Here is a 20,614-nt window from a genome sequence, read left to right as displayed (position 1 = left end):
CACAATGTTGCGTTAGTTTCTGCTGTATAACAAAGTGAATTAGCTATATGTATACATATATATCCCCATATCCCCTCCCTCTTGCGTCTCCCTCCCACCCTCCCTATCCCACCCCTCTAGGTGGTCACAAAGCACCGAGGTGATCTCCCCGTGCTATGCAGAGCCGATGGGTTTTATTGCCTCAGTGCCTGGAATTTAGCTCCTATTTATGCAAACGGTCAAGAGAAAGCCTAACTAGGAGACTCAAGTGACAAAAGGAGGCACTGAATCTACCAATAAAATAATATTTGTATTAAATTCTTTGAGCCTGAGACATGATTAAATGAAGATTGTACCAACACATTGCTAAGGGGACAGTTGGAGACTCAGGTAGACAACTGAGTTACTCACAGGAAGATCCAACTGGATTATTAAACTCAAGATGCCTTCAGTCTCTCCTCAACACAATAGGAAGAGGGACTTTTTCGACTACCTAAAATATATCCCAGAGTACTTAGAAAACAGTTTCCTGATATTTTACAGGAATCATACTGTTTACTGTCTTCCAGGGTGCCTAGAAAAACCTCTTCAATGGATAGTTTGTCCTTGTCAAAAACCTTTGTTCTGTTTCCCTAGGAGACTAATATCTTGAGGTCATTTTAAAAGGCCTGATCATCAAAATTGTTAATAAAATGTTCCAAAGCTTTAAAAAAAAAAAAAGGAGGGAACTTCAAAAGGCAGGGTGGGTAAGGGTAGGGGCCCAACAAGCTGAGAGTGTCTTGCCCAGTCCTTCAGACACTGAAGGTAGTTCTACACCCAGGGTGGCCTTTCTCCCTTGGAAGAGTCAGAAGCAGCCAACGGCTTGAAGTAGCCGTGCTTCTCACATTTCACGGGCCCCCGGAGCGCTAGGGGATCCTGTTAAAATGGATGCTCTGATTCCATAGGCCTGGTGGCGGGGGACCTGAGGATCTATACGTCTAACAAACTCCTTTTGACACCCACGCTCTGCTCGAGGACCACCTTTGAGAAGCAAGGGGTTAACGTTTTCAAGGTGAGGCTTAACACCTAAGAGCGGCTCCTGATGGAACTCACGCCTGTTCTTGTGTCAACGAGATTACCATGGGTCCGACAGACGGGCATCTGGCAAAATGCAGTGTTGGTGGTCAAGCCGTGTGGCAGGAGCCGTAGGTCAGTATTACTACAAATGTTCCTAACTCAAAGGTAGAACCTGGCACCAAAAATATGGCTTTAAATGGTGAATTCTTGACTCCTCTTGCTAAGTGAGAGCCCAGATGTGCTTGTGGTTTCCCCTCCGTCACACCATGAGCCTCGCCCCCCATCCCTTCGCCAGTGTGTTCCCCTGGTCTGTGGCAGAGCGCCTTCCCTGACCCCGTCCCCCAGCGGGGTGAGGGACCCTCCTCTGAGCCCCTCGATACCCTGTGCACAGCCCCTTCCAGACACCAACATCCCATCAAGTCACTGTGCTTTTCCATCAAACCTTGCTCCTGCAGGGCAGCAAGGAGATTCCGGTCATCTTTCTGTTGTGGGCCTCGCTCAGTGTCTGACCTGTTGCTTGTGACCCACACATGTCTGCTGACTAAAGAAGAGTTAAGCGAATTCGGTATTTTATCTTTGAAACGTATTGAATAACTTAGAAAAAAACACAGAGCGGCATCCCCTTAGTTTCTTAAGATCAAACAGCTTGCGTATCTCAGGGGTGCTGGGAAGGGGCTGGAGGTGGAAGCAGACAGACCAAAGTCAACTCCAGGCGAAAGCAAAACATGGGGAAATCCAGACAGGGACCTCCACCTACTCCTCGATCATCTCCGAGAAGACAAAGTCCTCCACCTCAGAAGAAACCAAGTAATAAGTTGACTTCCAAAGCCTAAGAGTCCTGCTGTCTTAGGACAGCGGGGAGAGAGCGGGGGGGGGGGCCCTCTGGCTGGGGCTGGTGTGAGGTACTCACGGTGCTGGTGGCACCTGGCCAGGAGCTCCAGATCGTCCACGTGGTAGTAATCATAGCCCGAGGTTCCCAGAACTTCAAACGGCAGGTATCCTATGATCGGAGGAGCTCTGCCGAGCACAGTGGGGGTCATTCATCAGAGAGGAAGGACCGCAGGGCTTGCCGTGGTGGCCGATGAGGGGGCAGTTTGCATGTGTAATGATCAACCTGGGGGCCTCATTTCTCGAGAATAAGAGCAGGAAAATAATTTTGCAATGGTCAAAACCGGAGAGGCTGTGTTTTCCAAAGTGCTCAAATTTTTTTTGGCATTTAGATACTCAGTTCCCTTGGCCTGACCTGGCCCCGATAATCATAAATGTTGTCACTACTGAATAATTAAAAACAGCTATAGATTGGGTCAGCCCAACCCCAAAGTGTAATAAAAAAAAATCAAAGGGTGGGAAGGGGAGATTTCTTTTTCTTAAACTGTGAAAAATGTCACGAAAGAAAGTAAGCAGATTGGGTTAAAGGGACAGAAGGGTGGTGAAAGAAATAAGATGAGAGTTTCCCTCGCATCTGGTCCTGCCTGATGGGAGCTGGAAAGGGTCCCGAGTGGGGTGGCGGGTGAGAGTATCCCGAAGATGTCCCGGGCTGAGATGCCTGGCTCTCCTGAGAGGCTCTGACCCAAACCCAGGACATATCCTCAGAGGGGCCAAATGCAGTGGAGGGAAACCTCCTGCCCCCGGCTGGGAAGCACTTTCCCCACTGCCAGAGGGCCCTTCTTGCAGAGACCAGGCCTGACTTTCCTCCCCCAAGGAGAGCCTGGCTCATGGAAACAAGCACTTGAAAAGCACCCAACCCAAATATGTTTTTCTTTTCACAAACCTGTGATCCAGAAATAAAAATTTCCATTCCAAGCTATGTCTTGAAGTGAATTCCTCTAAAGGTTTGTCAACGATGCACATTTCCTGTATTAAGAGGGAGAAAAATATTACTCGGGGTGCCAGATGCTCACCCCCGGTTCGTTCAAGAATGCACGGTCGGCAACAGAAGTTAAAATCGTTTAGAGCAAGTCTCCAAGTTGTGTCGGACTGCAACTCCGCATCTGTAGCTAATTTTGGTATCAGATGATGCTAAATTTATTTCACAAGCTGGGGAGAAACACCTAAGAGCCAAAATGTCACACCACTCCCTTCCTATTATCTAGACGTGTGGTAAACATGTGGCAAATGGCTTTTCATCTGAATTTGAATTACTAATTTAACTCAGCATTCATGCAATGTTGAATTTGCAATGCTGAATTCATGCAATTCATGTTGAATTCATGATGTTAAATTCTGATGTGAAAGCAATCACAGATAAGAGACCACAGGCCAGCCCTCAATTTGACTCAGTTTTTACCTCTGCCTGCCCTGAGTGGTGTCAACAAGGACGTGAAGGGTAGGGAGGCTCACAGAGTTCTAGAAGAGCATCTCTGCAGGCTGACCAGCGATTCATGCTGCCTTCCAACAAAATGGCTCGCAGGGAAACAAAGCTCGGGGAAAGAGCTTGTGGGGCTGTCACCATACAGAAATCAGACATTTAACATTCTCAGAGTCGGTGACAAGCTCGTTGAAATCTTATTCTTTCCCAGAAAGACAATGAATTACCCATCACTCAGTGTGACTCAGCGGTACCCGCTCCGCATGATAAATTCTCTCCGGGTACTTGCCTTTAAGAACTGTGGTGTTGCCAGGCGAACAGTGGCGATGAAGCAGGCCTCCTTTCCCAGGGGCATTCGGCAGGGCCTCGAAAGGGCGCTGTCAAAGCCGCTACAGGAGGGGCTGGGCGCTGGGCAGAGGGGGAGAGACACACGTCAGCCCCGGCTGGTGCAGAGCCAAGCCCCCGCTGGGCACCAGCTGAGAGGCCTCAGGTCCATCAGCTACCTCATTTTCACGGCGACTCGGGGACCTAGGTGCTACTCTCATCCCCATTGCACAGGAAACCGAGGCTCAGGCTGGGAAGCAACTCGCACAGGCCAAACAGAGCTGGAGTTCGAGTGAGCGGCACGGTGCTCTGCCCCCGCCCCCCCCCCCCCCCACCCCGCCACAGTCCTGCAGCCACGGCGGTTACGGAGCCGGGAAGAATTCTCTGCCAGCCGAGCAGCCGGCCCCGTGCTGCAGCAGGGCCTGGATGCGCACATCAGCCAGGGGCCTGAAGGACGAGCTGCGTCGTCAGGCGGTGCTTCTGATACTGATGGGCTCAGGGGAAGTCGCGGGTCTTGACACACGGTGACCCCGCCTCTGCCCCTGGCCCTGGAGCGGCCCACTTGGGATTCAAGGGCTTCTGTCCTGAAACCCCCCATCTACCCACCCCCCGGGAGCCCACGCTGATGCAGGGGCTTGACTGAGGAGATGGACTCAGGATTCAGGGTGGCCCCAACAGGTATGCAGTGTCCACAACAAAACTCGCCGCACAGGTGACAAAACCTGCTCACTGTGTCTTACGTATTCTTACAAGTCTGGGAAGCTGTGACTTCCCTTATTCTACAAATGAGGATGCTGAGGTCCAGGAAGCTTGTGTATATTAACCGAGGTGACTCAGAGTGGAGATGATGCAGCCGGGCCTCCACCCACGTCTTGGGACTCCCAAGGGGGGGGGCTGTTCTGGGCTCCTGCCTACCATGATGCTGAGACCAGGCCCCCAGGGACCTGGGGGAAGTACCACTTGGCATTAGCAGCAGTTTCCCTGGGAGCCGAACACCTGTCTTCATGGTGCCTGTGAACAACTGCTTTACCTTCCAGGCCAGAGAAATATTCTGCTATTTTAGGGGGAGTTTGCTAGGTGGGAAAAAGAGCCCTGTTCAGTATGAGAAAACTCACTGAATTCTCTCCAGATTCCCCAGAACCTTCGACATGATTGCCCCCATCCCAGGTCAGCTAATTCAGAAACTCGGGGTGAAGCCCAGGTATCGGCACTTTTAAAAGCCCCCCAGATTTACTAACGTGCAGCCAGGGTTGAGGATTCTTATTCGAGATAAACTATACTACCTCTTTCTTTTTAAAATGTATTTGATTATATCCTGTACGTTTCTGAATTTGTAGATTGAGACAGAGTTATGTTTTCCAATCTGAGAACATATAAAGCGTCAGAAAACTAACTGCGTTCTAAAATGAAATCTGCGCAACTCTCTTTGGATTTTGGCTTTCCAGTAATCTTTTGTTTTCTATGTTTACAGCTTTCTAAGTGATTCTATCTATAATGGGTCTTCTATCTATAGTGGTCTTCTACCCACTAACATGAATAAATTCTTTTTACCAAACATAGTCTCTGAATGCATTCCCATAAATACTAATAAAGGTTTCCAAACATGAATATAAAGTGGGTAAAATAAAAAATCGTGGGCCCAAGAGAGTTTACATCTGTCAGTTGTTGGCTTCAACAGATTAATTTGTAGGGCGAGCCAAGGAAGTCATCAAGGGAAAGGAAAATAAGTCCACATAAGGGAAGGGCCTGCAGATGTGAACATCTGCGTAATAAAAAGAAAGACATTTAAAATACCCCAGATGTGAAAATATCCTCTCTGCTTGGATCTAACAGACATCTCCCGCCAGAAAACAACCTAATAAAATTCTCTCTTTCAGGATAGCAAGGCCTTCCAAGTGAATATCTGAGGACTTCCCAGGAATTTAAGAGAACGTCTCTTTAATCTGTCTCTAAACCATGAACTGGTTTGATCCTTTCGGCTGCTAAATTCACGTGCTCTGTCAGTAAGCGCCTTCCTCGGTGATTTACAGTGAAGAGGACAAGGTTGGGAACACCAGCCCCTGACCACTTCTTCAAGGGGCAGAGCCTCAGATCACGGAAATTAAGTGGATGTTTGCAGACCTTGCCATTGGCCTGGGTGTCTCCCAAGGTGGTTTTACCAGTCCTTTTATAACTTCAAAGGCTTTAAAGATGGAAATGCACCCAGGAGGGAAATTTCATGATTGCTTATAGTCTGCACTTGATAAGCCAGATACTTTACAGAGGGGCCTGGAACTGAGCAAATTCCTTCTAAACAAGCTTCTCCCTCCACAAAACCTGAAGCAGATGAAGGCTTGATCAAAGGCGAATGTGAATCAAAGCTGAAGGTTGTAACAGAGGGCAAGGGGAAAACGTTGGGGGAAAACGTTGGGGGAAAAGCAGGGGGAAGAGGACACTTTCAACCTTTGGCCAGTTGCGTCTGAAATGACTTGTTCTCTCAGCAGGAGCCTTCTCACAAATTCTAGAGTCAACGAGAGCAGGCTGTGCCCTGGGACCTCCTGGTAATAGGGAACACTTAGAGTAACTTCTCTGGCACTTCTTATCCCAAGGTGGTTTAAAAACATTAATTAAGGATTTAATTAGTTGTTTCGATTTAAGTCATAGAAAAAAATAGATCTAATTACAACTGGCCTCCCTAGCCTCTCAGAAGGACTAACCACTCATTGCAGCATAGCCCCATCTTATCAGATCTCTGACTGCTTCCAGACTTTTCCTTTCCCCGCCACCCAACAGGCATGCATGTGCACGCGCACACACACACACACACACACCGCACTCACAACCAACAAAAGTGATGAATGCTTGCTACTGATACACTCCCCATCCCCGCCCCCCAGAGTTACTCAAAAGTGATCTGAGCACAGCCTAGTGAATCACTACAGTGCGGCCTGTTTTGTTTGAGGTGTAACAATAACATAACAATATTTTACAACATTTATATCTTGTGTAATTATAAAACCCAATATAGGGGCTTCCCTGGTGGTGCAGTGGTTGAGAATCTGCCTGCCAATGCAGGGGACACGGGTTCGAGCCCTGGTCTGGGAAGATCCCACATGCCGCAGAGCAACTGGGCCCGTGAGCCACAATTACTGAGCCTGCACGTCTGGAGCCTGTGCTCCGCAACAGTGAGAGGCCCGCGCACCGCGATGAAGAGTGGCCCCCGCTTGCCACAACTAGAGAAAGCCCTCGCACAGAAACAAAGACCCAATACAGCCAAAAATAAATAAATAAAAATGGTGCTAATATTAAAAAAAAAACAACAACAACCCAATATACTATCAAAGATAAGTAATTTTGTGGTTATTTGCCATGCAAAAGGATCCAGTATTTGTTTGCATCCCATTAATACAAATAATGAAATACGATCTGTTTTAAACTGTAATAAACTGATTTATAGTGCGGGGACCGCAATATACTAGAGATATATTTAATTGTTACCTCTGCCTTCCTCAAACACGTATTAGGACACAATCCTCAGAATAAGTATTTAACTTTGCATCAGATGTAAAGGAGACTCTGGGTGCCATAATTAGATTATTTCGAGGCAGACAGGGAGCCGTTATTCCCAACTGATTTAGTATGTTCTGGAATGGAGAAAATGCTCACCAAACTATACTTTTTAGTGATTTACATGTACATTTTACAGGGAACATGTTCTGTGTATAGTGAATAAATAGCTTCTGTAGTATCCAAAAGAAGAAGTGACCTTGTCTTGCCCAAAGCTAAAGAGCTAGCCTTCTCCGCGCGGCAACGGGGGCAAGGCTTCTGTCTCCAGTTCTGAGTGGGCGTCTTACCCACAGCAGGTGTCCAACATGTGTTTACTGAATGATGCTCTCACGAGGTGACCTTCCACCTCACAGCTTAAAGCCTAGTTCGGGAAGAGACCTTCTGATCCTCACCAGCAACCAACGCGCAGACCTTAAGACCCCAAGGTGGCTTCCCTTCCACAGCCCAGCCTGGTACTGCCGGTGGCTGGCGCACAGTGGGAGGGTGGCCCACGGACACGGTTCTGGTTCCACTGAGGCTCAGGCTGACTCACTGCCCTCTGATGCATTAACCCCGGTCAGAAGGACACCTGGGTGAGATGAGCTGCGAACCTGCTGTGAACCAGCACACGGCCATCACCACTCGGTGGAAAACAGTCAAGCGCCCGTCGTGGGCCTCGTGCTTGGAGAGATGCAGGATGTGAAAAGGGTCTACGGGGTTATGGATTCCCTTCTTTACTCCCAGATCGTTCATCACTGAAGCCTCTGATTTCTGAGATCCCGAAAGAACTTTGCCTTGGGCTGGCATTCTTAGGATTCCAAAACCAAGAGATCCCAAAGGTTCTCTGGAGAATAAGAATGATGAGGTCTGTCTCACCTGGCACCCGGGGCTGGCTTCCAAGTCTGCCTGATGACAGAGGTTAGCTCCCAAATCACTCATGATGAGGAGATAAGGATACCATGGGGGCAGGGAGACCCCAGGGGGTATGAGAACGTGCTTCCAAAGGGACAGGAGAGATGGAGGGAGAGGCAGGGATGGTGACAGGGAAGGTCAGCCAACAGCACAGACTGGGAATAAATGGAGAAAGAGGTAACTTTTTCTCCTCAGCATTGGTTCAGCCATCAGGCCCACACAATGGAGTATTCTGATCAGAGGTGGCCTGCGGATAAATTTGTTCCAACAGCTGTAGGAAAACACACTAATAGTCCACAAGGAGAGTGACAAATAGCTTTCTCTGCACTTCTTGGAACAAACGAAAAACAAATCTGGTAGGTGTCTGGGAAGACGTGAAACAGTCGATGAGGAGGTTTGTTAAAGCAGGAATAAAGTCCCTGAATTTCATTTGTGATAAATGTCCAAAGTGTTTGGGATGGAGTGTTAGAATGTGGAGGGAAAAGTTAATTTTCTGCACCTTCGTGAGAAATCATCTCTGGCTAATTACACACTCTTTCCAGACTCTTTTTCTCTCTCTTCACAGTATCCTTCCCCCAGTGTGTTGTGAAAAGCCAGCCAGGTCACCGGGCTCTTAGGAGAGTGGCAGCAAAATAATCCCGTGCAGTTTTTAGCCTGGGCCACCACCCAACTTGCTGGGGTAATACACGGTTCTTCTTTTCTTTCTGCCAGTTCTGTTTGGCATTTGGAAAAAAACAATGTCGGAGAAAGGCTGAGAGCCACACGGGGGAGCTGGGGGTTTGCAATGTGCTGGACTGAAAAAAAAAAAAAAAAAATCACCCTAATGGAAAAATACATGTCTTACTTGAATTTCTTCTTTCCCCTGGCATTCGTCAATTAAAATGAGTATTTGTCGGGGCCAGAAGCTTGTGAGGGCACAGATAAGATCTCCCCCAGCTGGTCGGTGCCCACAGGGCCTGACTACTGGCTGCTCAGGAGAGTGAACTTCCTACAGGCCCTCGTCCCCTCCTCCAAGTGGATATCTTGTGCACATTTTTATCACAATTATCGGACAACCCGAACAAAAGTTCCCGGCTCCCGGGCTGAAACAAGCAGAAAGATGGGGTTGATAAAGGTCTGACCATTCCTCACCACTCCATTTTAATAGATGCTCATGCGGGACGATGCCCTTGGGTAACAATTTGTTCTAGATCGTGATTCCTTTGCAATCTAATCTAGCAGCGATGACCGTTGCTGGAGAAGGACGCCGTGCATCGCCGTCTGGGTGGCAGGGACACTCCGCTTCTTACTCTTGGGGGCCTGGGACAGACAGATCAGACTTCCCGCCGTGAAGCTGTCCTTCTGTGCGAAACTCACGTCCCCACTCCCAGCGAGGTCTGGTGGGCGTGCCGTTGGTTCCCTTCACTGAGACGTCTCAATTAGTTCAGCTCAGGAAAAAAAACAAAAACCCCAAAGCCATAAAGTGAGGCAGCCTACAGAAATCCCACAGAACATACGGCATCAAGTGTTGAAAGCTGGAAAGCGTCCACTTCTGCCAGCATTTCAAATCTGGTTGCGTGGTTAGAGGTGAGGAGGTAAAATGAGGGCAGGGAAACTTTTAGCCTCTGGCGTGTGGTTTCTGGAAAGCCCAGAGCGGAATGTTTGCTGAGGGTGACCTATCTGGAACCACACCAGCCACTTTTGAAATACTGCTTTCTGGATTTCAGTCAGATGCGCACTTAAATCCAAGTCTGGGGGCGGAGGTCGGCTCACAGAGAGGACAGCCTGCTTCCAGACACCAAGTTCTTTGAGGAACGGGGGGACCTGCTTCTTAGGACCCCTTCAAGCTGTCCCTTCTTAGGACTGTTCTTTATGCCTTTGAATATCATCTGGACGGTTCCTTCCCAATCAGACTGTAGGGCTGGGGCTACCTGACTTGGGTTGAGGGTGTATTTATTCAAAAGCTTAAAAAAAAAAATCTGTTAGCAGACAAACATAGCCCCAAATAAAGTAATTTTGTTTCAACTCTATTCTGGAAACAGTGGGCAGAGCAGAGGTGGCCCAGGGGCTGCTCTGACCAGTGGTCCACTCCGGGGCTCCAGGCCACATGGCTGGGGTCAGAGTGGGCTTTTTATGGGGACAGGATGAGACATGTGATTCTACTTCCCAGCTTAGATTCCTACAGGAAGCTTCTCACAGAGCAGGATAGAAACTGTCCCGAAGTGAAACAATTTGAAGAAAACTATTTTCTCATCCCATTTCCTGACACGTATGTCTTCACAGTGATTAAAAATCTAGGTTAAAGATGGGAAGTCCTGTCTGCCCTCCCTTCCCCTAGAACATCTGTGGCAAATGATGGAGTCCTAAGGAGTGACCAAGACATGAGGATATGGATGCAGGGACATTCCATTTTGCTCAAGTATTCAGGCAATGGTTGGTGCGTTTGTCCCAGTGCCCAGGAGTGGCGGGGGGGGGGGGGGAGGTAAGGTGGCACAGTTGATGGGTGAATCTGGAAACATCCAATTAGAGGGTTTAAGCCCGTCAACAAGGGCAAAGGTGCTTTGTCCTCCCCTGCCCCGGCCTCCCAGGGTCATAGGGCCAGATGGATCAGAGCAGGTGAAGCCGATGGCATCTTCATCTACATGGTGTAAGCGTCTCCTATCTGGCTCCGTCCCACCCTCTCTTCCCTGCCCTGCAGCCGACACATTTCACCTGGGGCCTTTCGGCTTACGGCCCAGGGGGTCCTGTGGATGTAAGTTTGGGGTAGCAGCCAGCACCTATCAGCCTGGGGTCCATCTATCCATCAGATGGGTTGGTGAGATGAGCTCTAGGCTGGGAGAGGGTGTCAAGGACAGTTCTGGGGGGGTCTCCCGAGTGAGGGGCCTGGGAAAGACACCAGGAAGGGGGCCACTGGCCTCCCAGCACCCCGAGACCGCAGGTGGGAGGGGGTCAGTGGGGAGTGAGTGGAGGCCAGGGGTCAACTTCTCCGACCACTCAGCACTGCTCCAGAGGCCTGCCTGTGCAGACAGCTCACAGGGCAGCAGAAGGTAACACTCCAGTTTACCCAGCGTGTACGAAAGTGGATTTCATCTTCACGTTGGATTTAGGGACACAGAAGTGGCGGAAGCCCTCCAGGAAGGTGCTGGCCCTTCCCTGGGGTGTGCTCTGGGCTCAGTCAAGGCTCAGTCTTATTAGTCAACTAGTAAGAACCTGCTGTATAAAAAATAAATAAAATTCAAAAATTCAAAAAAAAAAGGAATGATGCCATATATCTGGAGAAAACTATAATTTGAAAAGATACATGCACCCCAATTTCATAGCAGCACTATTTACAATAGCCAGGACATGGAAGCAACCTAAATGTCCACTGATAGATGACTAGATAACAAAGATGTGGTACATTTACACAATGGAATATTACTCAGCCATAAAAAAGAATGAAATAATGCCATTTGCAGCAACATGGATGGACCTAGAGATTCTCATACTGAGTGAAGTAAGTCAAACAGAGAAAGACAAATATCATTATCATATCACTTATATGTGGAATCTAAAAAAAAAAAAAAGATACAAATGAACTTATTTACAAAACAGAAAGAGACTCACAGACATAGCAAACAAACTTATGGTTACCAAAGGGGAAGGGGAGGGGCCGATATATTAGGAGATTGGGATTAATATATACACACTACTGTATGTAAAATAGATAACCAACCAGGACCTACTGTACAGCACGAGAACTATACTCAATATTCTGTAATAATCTATAAGAGAAAAGAATCTGAAAAATATATATATTCATATATATACACATATATACATATATATGTATATATACATATATATATAAAACTGAGGGGCTTTCCTGGTGGCGCAGTGGTTGAGAGTCTCCCTGCCAATGCAGGGGACACGGGTTCGGGCCCTGGTCTGGGAGGATCCCACATGCCGCGGAGCAACTGGGCCCGTGAGCCACAATTACTGAGCCTGCACGTCTGGAGCCTGTGCTCCGCAACAGGAGAGGCCGCGATAGTGAGAGGCCCGCGCACCGCGATGAAGAGTGGCCCCCGCTTGCCGCAACTAGAGAAAGCCCTGGCACGAAATGAAGACCCAACACAGCCAAAAATAAATAAGTAAATAAATTAAAGAAAAACTGATTCGCTGTGCTGTACACCTGAAACTAACACAACATTGTAAATCAACTATACTTCAATTAAAGAGGAAAAAAGAAGATGGGATGATGCCATTAGCACCATCTCATGAGATTGCGGCCAGGATTCAGTGAGACGACCGGTGTCAGGACTGAGCCCAGGGCCTGGTACTGAGGAAACACTCCTAAGGTGAGCTATTTTTATGATCCCATCATTCCATGTTTATTGAGAAATAAACCTACAGAATCAAATCTGAATGATTTCTTATGTTAAACCTTACTTTAGCGGCCAAAAATGGTTGAATGCTGGTGATTTCATAGGGTTCCATCTTAGAAATTCATTTGTCTGACATTTTTTGCTGTTTTAATCCAAGTGAGAATTATATTTCAGTTTTTCCACAATTACATTTGGAGACTCTTGTCTCAAGAAAGCTCCCCTAACTTTGGTTTGTTTAGCAGGCTCTGCAAAGACACTCTGGTTTTAAACTCTTGGTTTTAAAATTTCCACTTTCAATGCTGTGTGTTTATAGCAGTAACAGTTCCCCCCACCAAAAAAAAAAAATCACACATAACTTCCACACATTCTTTCAGGCAAACAAACATTGTCTCAACTTGAAGTGAAAATAAAGCCTTGCTGGTTAAAAAAAAAAAAGTCTCAGGTATGCACAATGAAGCCTGCTTATTTCCTTGAAATCCTCTAAAACGTGATAAAAGACAGGAAGCTTCAAAGCGACGTTCAGTAAGCATCTTAATGAGAGTCGTGGAAATGTACATTCACAGGATAACGCTGCTCACCAGCCAATCACAACCCGGTACCCTTCATTAAGTGCGTGTGCTGTTGTCACGGAGACACGTGGGAGCAGCATGCCATAATTCCCACAGTCTCGGCACTCTGGGGACCCTTCCTTGCATGCGGCCAACTGGGATAGGCTGCTACCCCAGCAGCTGGCATTATGGCCAAGGTACACATTTTAAGCAAATTCCAAACCACTGCTTATATTAATTCAAGGATAGAGGTGCCTGGCACCATAAAGCAAGAGGAGTGTCATTAAAATTCCTATGGAATGCCACGTAGTATTACAATGGGGCAGTGTTTCTCAAAGTCCACGACCCTTTGCATCAGAACCCCTAGGTTCTTTTCCAACTGCTCAGTCCCAGCCGCACCCTCAGGTGTGCTGAACTAGAATCTTCCAGGGGCATCTGAGAATCTGCATTGTAACAGGCTGCCTCACCCAGGGAACCACAGCACCGGGCTGGCACCACGTTGAGTTTTCCACGAGGTACCCCTTAGGTCAGTTTCTTTACTTAGTTGTGTGGTTCATTACACACGTGTCTCATGAGGTTCAGGAAAGCCTCTTAGATGAGTCAGATTAGACACAGGCAGGTCTTGGCTTCATCCCGCTTTGCCCAGATTTAGGGGCCCCCTTGGGAAGGCTGACCTGCCACCACTCCCAACCAGTCGGGCACCCCAAGCCCTAGGTGGGGAGCTTCCGCAAAGGGCCCCGAGTTGGCCAGGGAGCCCATCATCCAGTCATCAGCCCTGAACACTGGGCCTGGGGGATCATGCTATTTAGCAAACAGTTGGAGCCTCTTAAGCAAAGCATGTATATTTACGCAAATAACATACAACAGGGACCGTCATTAGGACTCAGTGCCATTACTTTGGCTGCTTCTAGTGGAAACTCTGGGACTCATTCGATGGGGGTAATAGACTGGACCGTGGGTCCAGAGTTAAACAACAGCAAGCCAAGCAGCACAAGTCAGCTGCCAGCATCCACTCCCTTGTGTCACCCACCGGCCCACCCCCTCCTTCCCGGGGCTCACCTTTCTGTATTTGTTTCCCTTTGCCATTTTTTTCTCCTTCCCTCTTCTCTCTTTCTACCATTCCCTGTCAACACTTCCTTCTATTCCCCCCGCCCCATCTTTGCTATTTTATGAAATGTTAGAGCTTTCAAAGTTAGGTGTTTTGTGTTGGGTTTTGAGGACTGGCCACTCTGTGCCGGGCTCCCCAGTGGGGCTGCGTGTTGGGACTTGCGTTTCTGAATCTCTGGCGTCAGGCTTGCATCCCCATTTTGCCTGGGTCAAAAGTAAAATGGAGTGTTGAAGTCTGCTTGAGAGTTGCAGCGTGGGCTTGGACAATTAGTTATCTGGGTAATTTCAGAAAGCAAGATTTTACTGCTTGGCTTATGCTGCCTGATAATTCATCTAATGGAGATGGCTGGCTCCTCATATGTCCTGTGCATTAGGGCCAGACTTAGCAGAAGGGCCATGGAGTAGAGCTATGAAAACAGGCTGTAAAAAGCAGCCTGTAAAAAGGAGGATAAAAATGCAGAAGCCAAGGTTAGGGATCTTCATGTGACAGTGAAGCCCTGTTTGGCTGTTGTGTAGGCTGAACCCGTTCTTTATGAACCGTAAGTTGTTTCTCACAGCACAGAACTATTCCATTAGCCTGAAAATAAATAAATGAATACGGTGCCTCTCAGTGGGACTTCATGGGCTGGCATAAACAGGTGGGGATGCGTGTTCTTCCCGAATGGGAGATACCATTTAGGAGCACAAAAAAACACATCTTGGGAACACAGAAATCCAAATGCAAATATGGAAAGCACATATGCTCCCCCTTCCTCCCGCCCCTACGTGCACGTTTGCGTGAGAAAAGCCACTGCCACAATTATACGACAATGAACGCTTACCATTGTTGTAAGAGCGAAAATTTCCTACAAATTTTATGTATTCATAAGTTGGAAATTCCTTTGGGTTCAAGCTGCCTCTGAGAAGATGGCAATAAAACTCTAAATCGTTGTCAGCTGGGCCATTAAAGGAAAAAAGGAGAAACGGAATGAGAGCATTACACTGATTCTAGACTAAACAAGCCGCATCTTGTGAAACTCACAGGGTTTGGTCAACACATGGCCGGGCTATTTCTCTCATTATGACTGACTTTTGGACATGGTTTTATAACCTTTGCAACACAGGTTTTTCCCCTCCGTAGTTTACAGATGTTTTGCATTCCATACTCGGACCCGATTAGTCTTAATTTGCTCACAGATGTCTGCGGTTGGTTCTGTCGGCCTTAATTAGTTCTGGTTGTTTTCATACTGTATATTAAAATAAAGCTGCTCAGATAGAGCTGCTCTCTTTAATTTAATCTTTCCACTTTGCTCTGAAGGAAAATCAGATGTACAATGGGACACATTATTCACGGAAAATGGACTAAGGCTTGAATAAGTACAAGGCACCCTTGCTACTGCCATCAAAATACATGCTTCATTAAGTGACCAGACCAGCTTTCTATCCAGGCTGCCAATTTTGACAAAAACTTTAAAATTCCATAAAACCTGCCAATGTATATAAATAACCAGATGACAGCCTCAAAAGAGAATTTGGAGTTTTGACCTAATTATTCAGTTTTTAGTTGGTTACTTAGTATCATAAATACAATTCTAGCCTCATAGTGTCCTCCAAAATAAGCAGATTATTCACTTATTTTTGTACCCTTTATTACTAAAAGGCTCTCATGTGGGGAAAAAAAAAAAAGGGATCTCTTGTATTCCATGCAAAACAAGTTATTATTCTTAAGCTCTGTACTTTAAAATTTTCCGCATAAAAGTTCAACGTCTTACATATTCCAAACTCCGGTTTTAGCTTTGAACTTAAAATATACCTCTAAGGATCTTGGAAATGTTCTGAGTCACAAGGAAAATTATTTTTAAAATTAGTCCTCCCTTCTTAATTCATTCTAACCTCCTTTCAAAAGTGACATTCTCATCTTTCTATCTCGTAAAACCAGTGAAGTTAAACTTACATTTTAAGTGTTCTGGGGAGGGGGAGTCCGTCACGAGCATATGGGAAGAAAGCATTTTGTAGACTTCTGAGTGTTCTTGTTCTGGAAGGAAACGTAACAAATTCTGATCCGTGACATCCGACTGGAAAAGAAAAGAAAGAACCAAGGCACACATTCCACAAAGACGAAAAATAAAAGCAAAAGCAAAACCTGAAACTTCGTGACAATTCAGAACTGGTTTCTGAAATGAGAAGTTCCAGATCTGACTTTCTGTGAAGACTCTGTAATTTTGAATTATAATCTAAAGGGGTTTACCTGTTCAAATGCAAACGTGCTATTGCCTGTGGGCCTGAGAAGGAACTAAGACTCAAGCCAGACAAACACACATTGGAGCCCCGTGTGCTGACAACAGCCCCGTGTTCTGGCTGGGGCGGCATGGCTGGCGTGGAGCCCCAGCTCGAGGCCAACCACGCACATGAAGGCCCCTGAGGAGCCCATGGGTTCCTTCTCCAACCTCTAGGCCAGCAAACGGCTGTTTACTTCTAAAGGTCTCTAATCAAAGGAACTGTACTTTTTTTCTGAGGACCTGGGCACCCGTGGACACAAAATAAATACAATGGAGTCTAGACTCAGTGTCATCCAACAGAACGGTCAGTGATGATGGAAATGGTCTGTAACCTGCACGGGCCGTTAGGGAAGTCACCAGCCACATGGCTTCGGAGCACCTGAAACAGGGCTAGTGTGACTGAAGACAGAATTTTTTTTTTTTTTTTTTGCCGCACCGCACAGCTTGTAGGATTCTTAGTTTCCCCATCAGGGATTGAACCTGGGCCCCGACAGTGGAAGCACCGAGTCCTAACCACTGGACTGCCAGGGAAGTCCCTGAAGACAGAATTTTTAATTGTATTTAGTTTTAATTATTTTAATTGAAATTTACATCACCACATGTGGCCGGTGGCTCCCATAGTGAACAGTGCAGGTTGGAGATCACGGTGGGGAGAGAGGAGACAGGCACTTCCCTATCCCTCAATAAACTCACCCCCTCCTACAGCTTCAAACACGGTCTGTGCACACCCTTTCATTTGCACGCCAAGGCAACTCGCCCTTCATGTGGGTGCTGACTTCACATTCCATCCGCCTCCCAGATATACCTGGGGACCCCAGATCCACATACACCCCCAATGTCCTCAGTATCTCCTCCCCCCGCTGTGTTTTCTGTCCCCACGTGTGGTGTTGTCAAGCGGTCACCTGCCCATACCCGACACCCAGCTGGCATCCTTGACCTCTCCCTGTCGTCTTCACATCCAGTGTCCCAGTGCTGTGAGATTTTCCTCCCTCGAACTCTCTCAGATCCATTCACTTCTTTTTCTCTGGCCTCTACCCTAGTCCAGGCCATCATCTCCTCTGGGGAGTGAAATGGTCAAACTGGTCTTCCCACATCACCTTTCGTCTCTGTCCAATTTGCTCTCCGCCAGCAGCCTCGTATCAGACCAAGTCACCACCTTGCCAACTAACACAGCATCGTAAATCAACTCTACTCCAATATAAAACAAATATTTAAAAAAAACAAACTTTCGCTGGCTTCCCGCTGCTCCCGGGATGAAGCCTAAGCTCCTCAGTTCATTAGTCAGGCTCCGCACGGCACAGCCTCCGCTCCCAGCCCTTCTCCAGCCCCCCCAAAGTGCCTTTTCTCCGGGTCGCCAGCGCTACTCTTCCTCTGGGCCGCCCCTCGGGCTGCACCCGCAGGCTGGAGCATTCTGCACCCCCTCCCTGTGCTCAGTAACTCCCGTGCTTTCTTCAGGTCCTGGCTTCGAAGTCACTTCCTCTGAGAAAGCACCCGTGACAGCCCCTCGCCCGGAACAGGACCACCACTGCCCCTGCTCCTGTGACCGCTGCGCCCGTGTCATCTGCACCCACCGGGGAAGGGCACGTCTGTGACCACGTAGTAAGCCCTGGGAGGGGCCGGCGAGGCAGGCGAGAGCCCTGGAGGTGGGGTGTGAGAGCCAGCTCTGCCCTCCAAGCTGCACTTTGCTTGACGGAAAGACGAGGGGGCTGTGAGGGGGCCACGAGCTGGTTTGAGTCAGCTGCCGATACAAGGGCGCACGGCGAATGCCAGGCGTGATGGGGGTTACTAACCATGTAGGAAACAACTCCAAGTTTTCTTGTTCCTTCCCACGATAACGTGTGGCCCCTGCCTGCCTCACCCCTGTACCCCTGACATCGGATGGTGCTTGGCCTTCAAGAAAAACATGTTGATGAACGGAAAGAACAACATGGCAAGTGCTCTGATGGAAGTAAAAACCAGGCGCCTGGAGAACTCTGAGCATGGAGTACCGGATTCAAAAGGACGGGGTAGGGGAGCCTCCCAGGGGACAGTTCCCACGGGGAGGGATCCTTGCGGCGGGGGGTGTCTGGGGACAAGGCGGTGTCCGCCAGGCAGCCTGGCTGCTCCGCGCAGGGGCACAGCCCACACAGAAGTGGGGATGGGGGCAAGGGTGGGAGCCCTGACAGCACAGTGGGTGGGGGAGGAGTGGGGAAGGGCAGTAGGGCTCGGGGTTAGCAGCCCACAGAGGAGTCAAGGCTGAGCCTGCGTGCCAGGGGACCCGCGGGGGTACGTGGAGGAAGGCGGGCAGGGCTGTGCTTGTATTTCGGACCCTCTAGTGGCCTGGGGAGGAAGGGAGCACAGGAGCCAGGCTAGAGGCGGTCGAAGTCTGAACAGGTCCAGGGAACGGGAGACACAGAGGAAGGGGCCGCGTGCAGACGACTCAGCCAACACCACCATCCAACAGACACCAACTCAGGGGGCCGTGTGCCAGCCACGGCTTCCGGCACCGGAGGGAAGCACAGCAGAGGGGGCAAGTCCCTCCCCTCCTGCAGCCACGGTTCCAGGACTGTAAGCATGTGCTTGGTGGCTGAGGAAGGGCAGGGCAGGAGTGGAAGGAGGGACTTGGGGGTCCCCAGGCTCCCTGCTTGGATGCACCTGTTTTGATCTCTGTGGACTCTGCAATCTCCCCACCCCCACTAGCTGTGCTACCATTTTCTCATTCTGGCTTTCTCCAAGTTCCTTCTGATGTTCTTGACTTTATTTTAAGCCCAATCCCTTTAGTTTTTTAGAACATGACTAATGCTCACACATGACAGTACTCTCTCTTCTTAAAGACATTTCAGATACTTGAAAACGCTAACTCCATCACCGCACGGTCTTTTCTTGGAGGGCCAGTCAGAAGCCCACTTCCCTGATGGAGGGGGAGCCAGAGCGCGGGGTGGGGGGCCGCCTGGCCTCGCTGCTCCTGTGGGACACGGTTGGCAGGTCACAGGGCATCTCAGGTGACAAGTTCTGCACAGAATAAAGACGAACACTGGAGGGAGGCAGAGGTCCTGAGGTTATGAGTTGACCCACGAGGAGGGCTCAGAACACACTTGGCAAACAGCAAGCTCTTTCTATGCCTTTGCTCTTATACTCCTATTAGGCCATTTCCATGTGCTGGAAACCAACACGAACAATGATATTTTGAGAATTTAAACCCTCGTGCTTACAGGAGAGTAAATTATATCTGCAATTGAACTGTCCCTTGAATGCGCTGAGCTCTGTTTATTAAAATCATGGCAATTACAGAGACAAGGAAGGGAAGGCACCATCTTCACAGCTGAATCACCTTATCAGGAACATCATTTACCTGTTGGAGGCGGGAGGTTCTCCAGCCAAACTTACTGCTATGCCCTTGGCTACTCTGTCAAGAATGTGGCCCTTTTCTGAGTTTCGCACTAAATGCCTGATCTAAATCCCCAACAGCACTTCTCCTACCTTTTCTCTGGAGGCCCTGTGACAGCCTGGGGAGGACGTGAACACACAGGAAGCACATTCCTCTCTCTGTCTTTTGAACCCACAGCACCGGTGCAGTCGCATCAGCAAAGTTAAACGAGCCTGCACAAGAGTCCACAGGCTGGCCGGCTGAGCTGGAAGCGGGCTGTGTGGACATCCAGTTCAGGATGTCCCCAAGGGGCCCCGGCAGTTCTGACTGGAGATCTGTGTCGGCCACGGTTAGAAGGGGGATCGGTGAGTAGCCTCATGCTGAGAAGGGGCAGGACTGCGCTGGGGAAGCAGAGAGAGCCCTGGGCTCCCGAACGACCAGGGCGTGGGAGGCAGATGTGATCTGCTTTGATTCAGTTTAGATTCAGAATCAAACTGACGGCCAAACAGGAATGCTTTCCGAAGACAGTATAGAGAATAGCTTCGACCCGGGAGGAGTGAAGAATGAATTCAGGTAGAAAAAGGACCAACTCTAAAGACTCTCTCTGTTCATCGAAAGACCCTAAAGAGAGGGAAAGGCAAACCACAAAGGGAGATCAGATATTTGCGACACACAGACCTGTGGTACAAGCCCGGAATGAAGGGTCAGTGTGATATGCTGCCTTGTCATTTGGCAAAACCGAGAGGGCCTTGACTGGACCAACCAAAATCCTCCTCCCCACTCTAACGGAAAGTTCCTTCCTGCCACCGATAAGGTCCCCTAGCTAAACAAGCCTCCTTACTGTTGGGGGTGGAGAGAAGCAGCCGCAGTTACTGTTCGTCCTGCAAGTGGGTTTCAGTGCCCTGCCA

The 20,614-nt window shown here is 48.6% G+C and overlaps 1 protein-coding gene across 4 annotated transcripts in view; it reads right to left on the bottom strand.

Annotated features, from left to right (window-relative positions):
• NPAS2 (neuronal PAS domain protein 2) overlaps positions 1-20,614 on the bottom strand; it is a 188,857-nt gene that overhangs the window by 29,418 nt on the left and 138,825 nt on the right. For all 4 annotated transcript variants that reach the window (XM_068564274.1, XM_068564272.1, XM_068564273.1 and 1 more), the window contains 5 exons: positions 16,036-16,156; positions 14,924-15,037; positions 3,633-3,751; positions 2,807-2,889; positions 1,946-2,052 (listed from right to left, as the gene is read on the bottom strand). In XM_068564274.1, the coding sequence (XP_068420375.1) occupies positions 1,946-2,052; positions 2,807-2,889; positions 3,633-3,751; positions 14,924-15,037; positions 16,036-16,156 (544 nt within the window). The remainder of the gene's footprint in view (positions 1-1,945; positions 2,053-2,806; positions 2,890-3,632; positions 3,752-14,923; positions 15,038-16,035; positions 16,157-20,614) is intronic.

Source organism: Eschrichtius robustus, chromosome 15 (genome assembly GCF_028021215.1).
Source record: "Eschrichtius robustus isolate mEscRob2 chromosome 15, mEscRob2.pri, whole genome shotgun sequence".
Taxonomy (NCBI): domain Eukaryota; kingdom Metazoa; phylum Chordata; class Mammalia; order Artiodactyla; family Eschrichtiidae; genus Eschrichtius; species Eschrichtius robustus.
The sequence above is the reverse complement of the archived record's forward strand: the minus strand, read 5'-3'. Positions and strand labels throughout refer to the sequence as shown.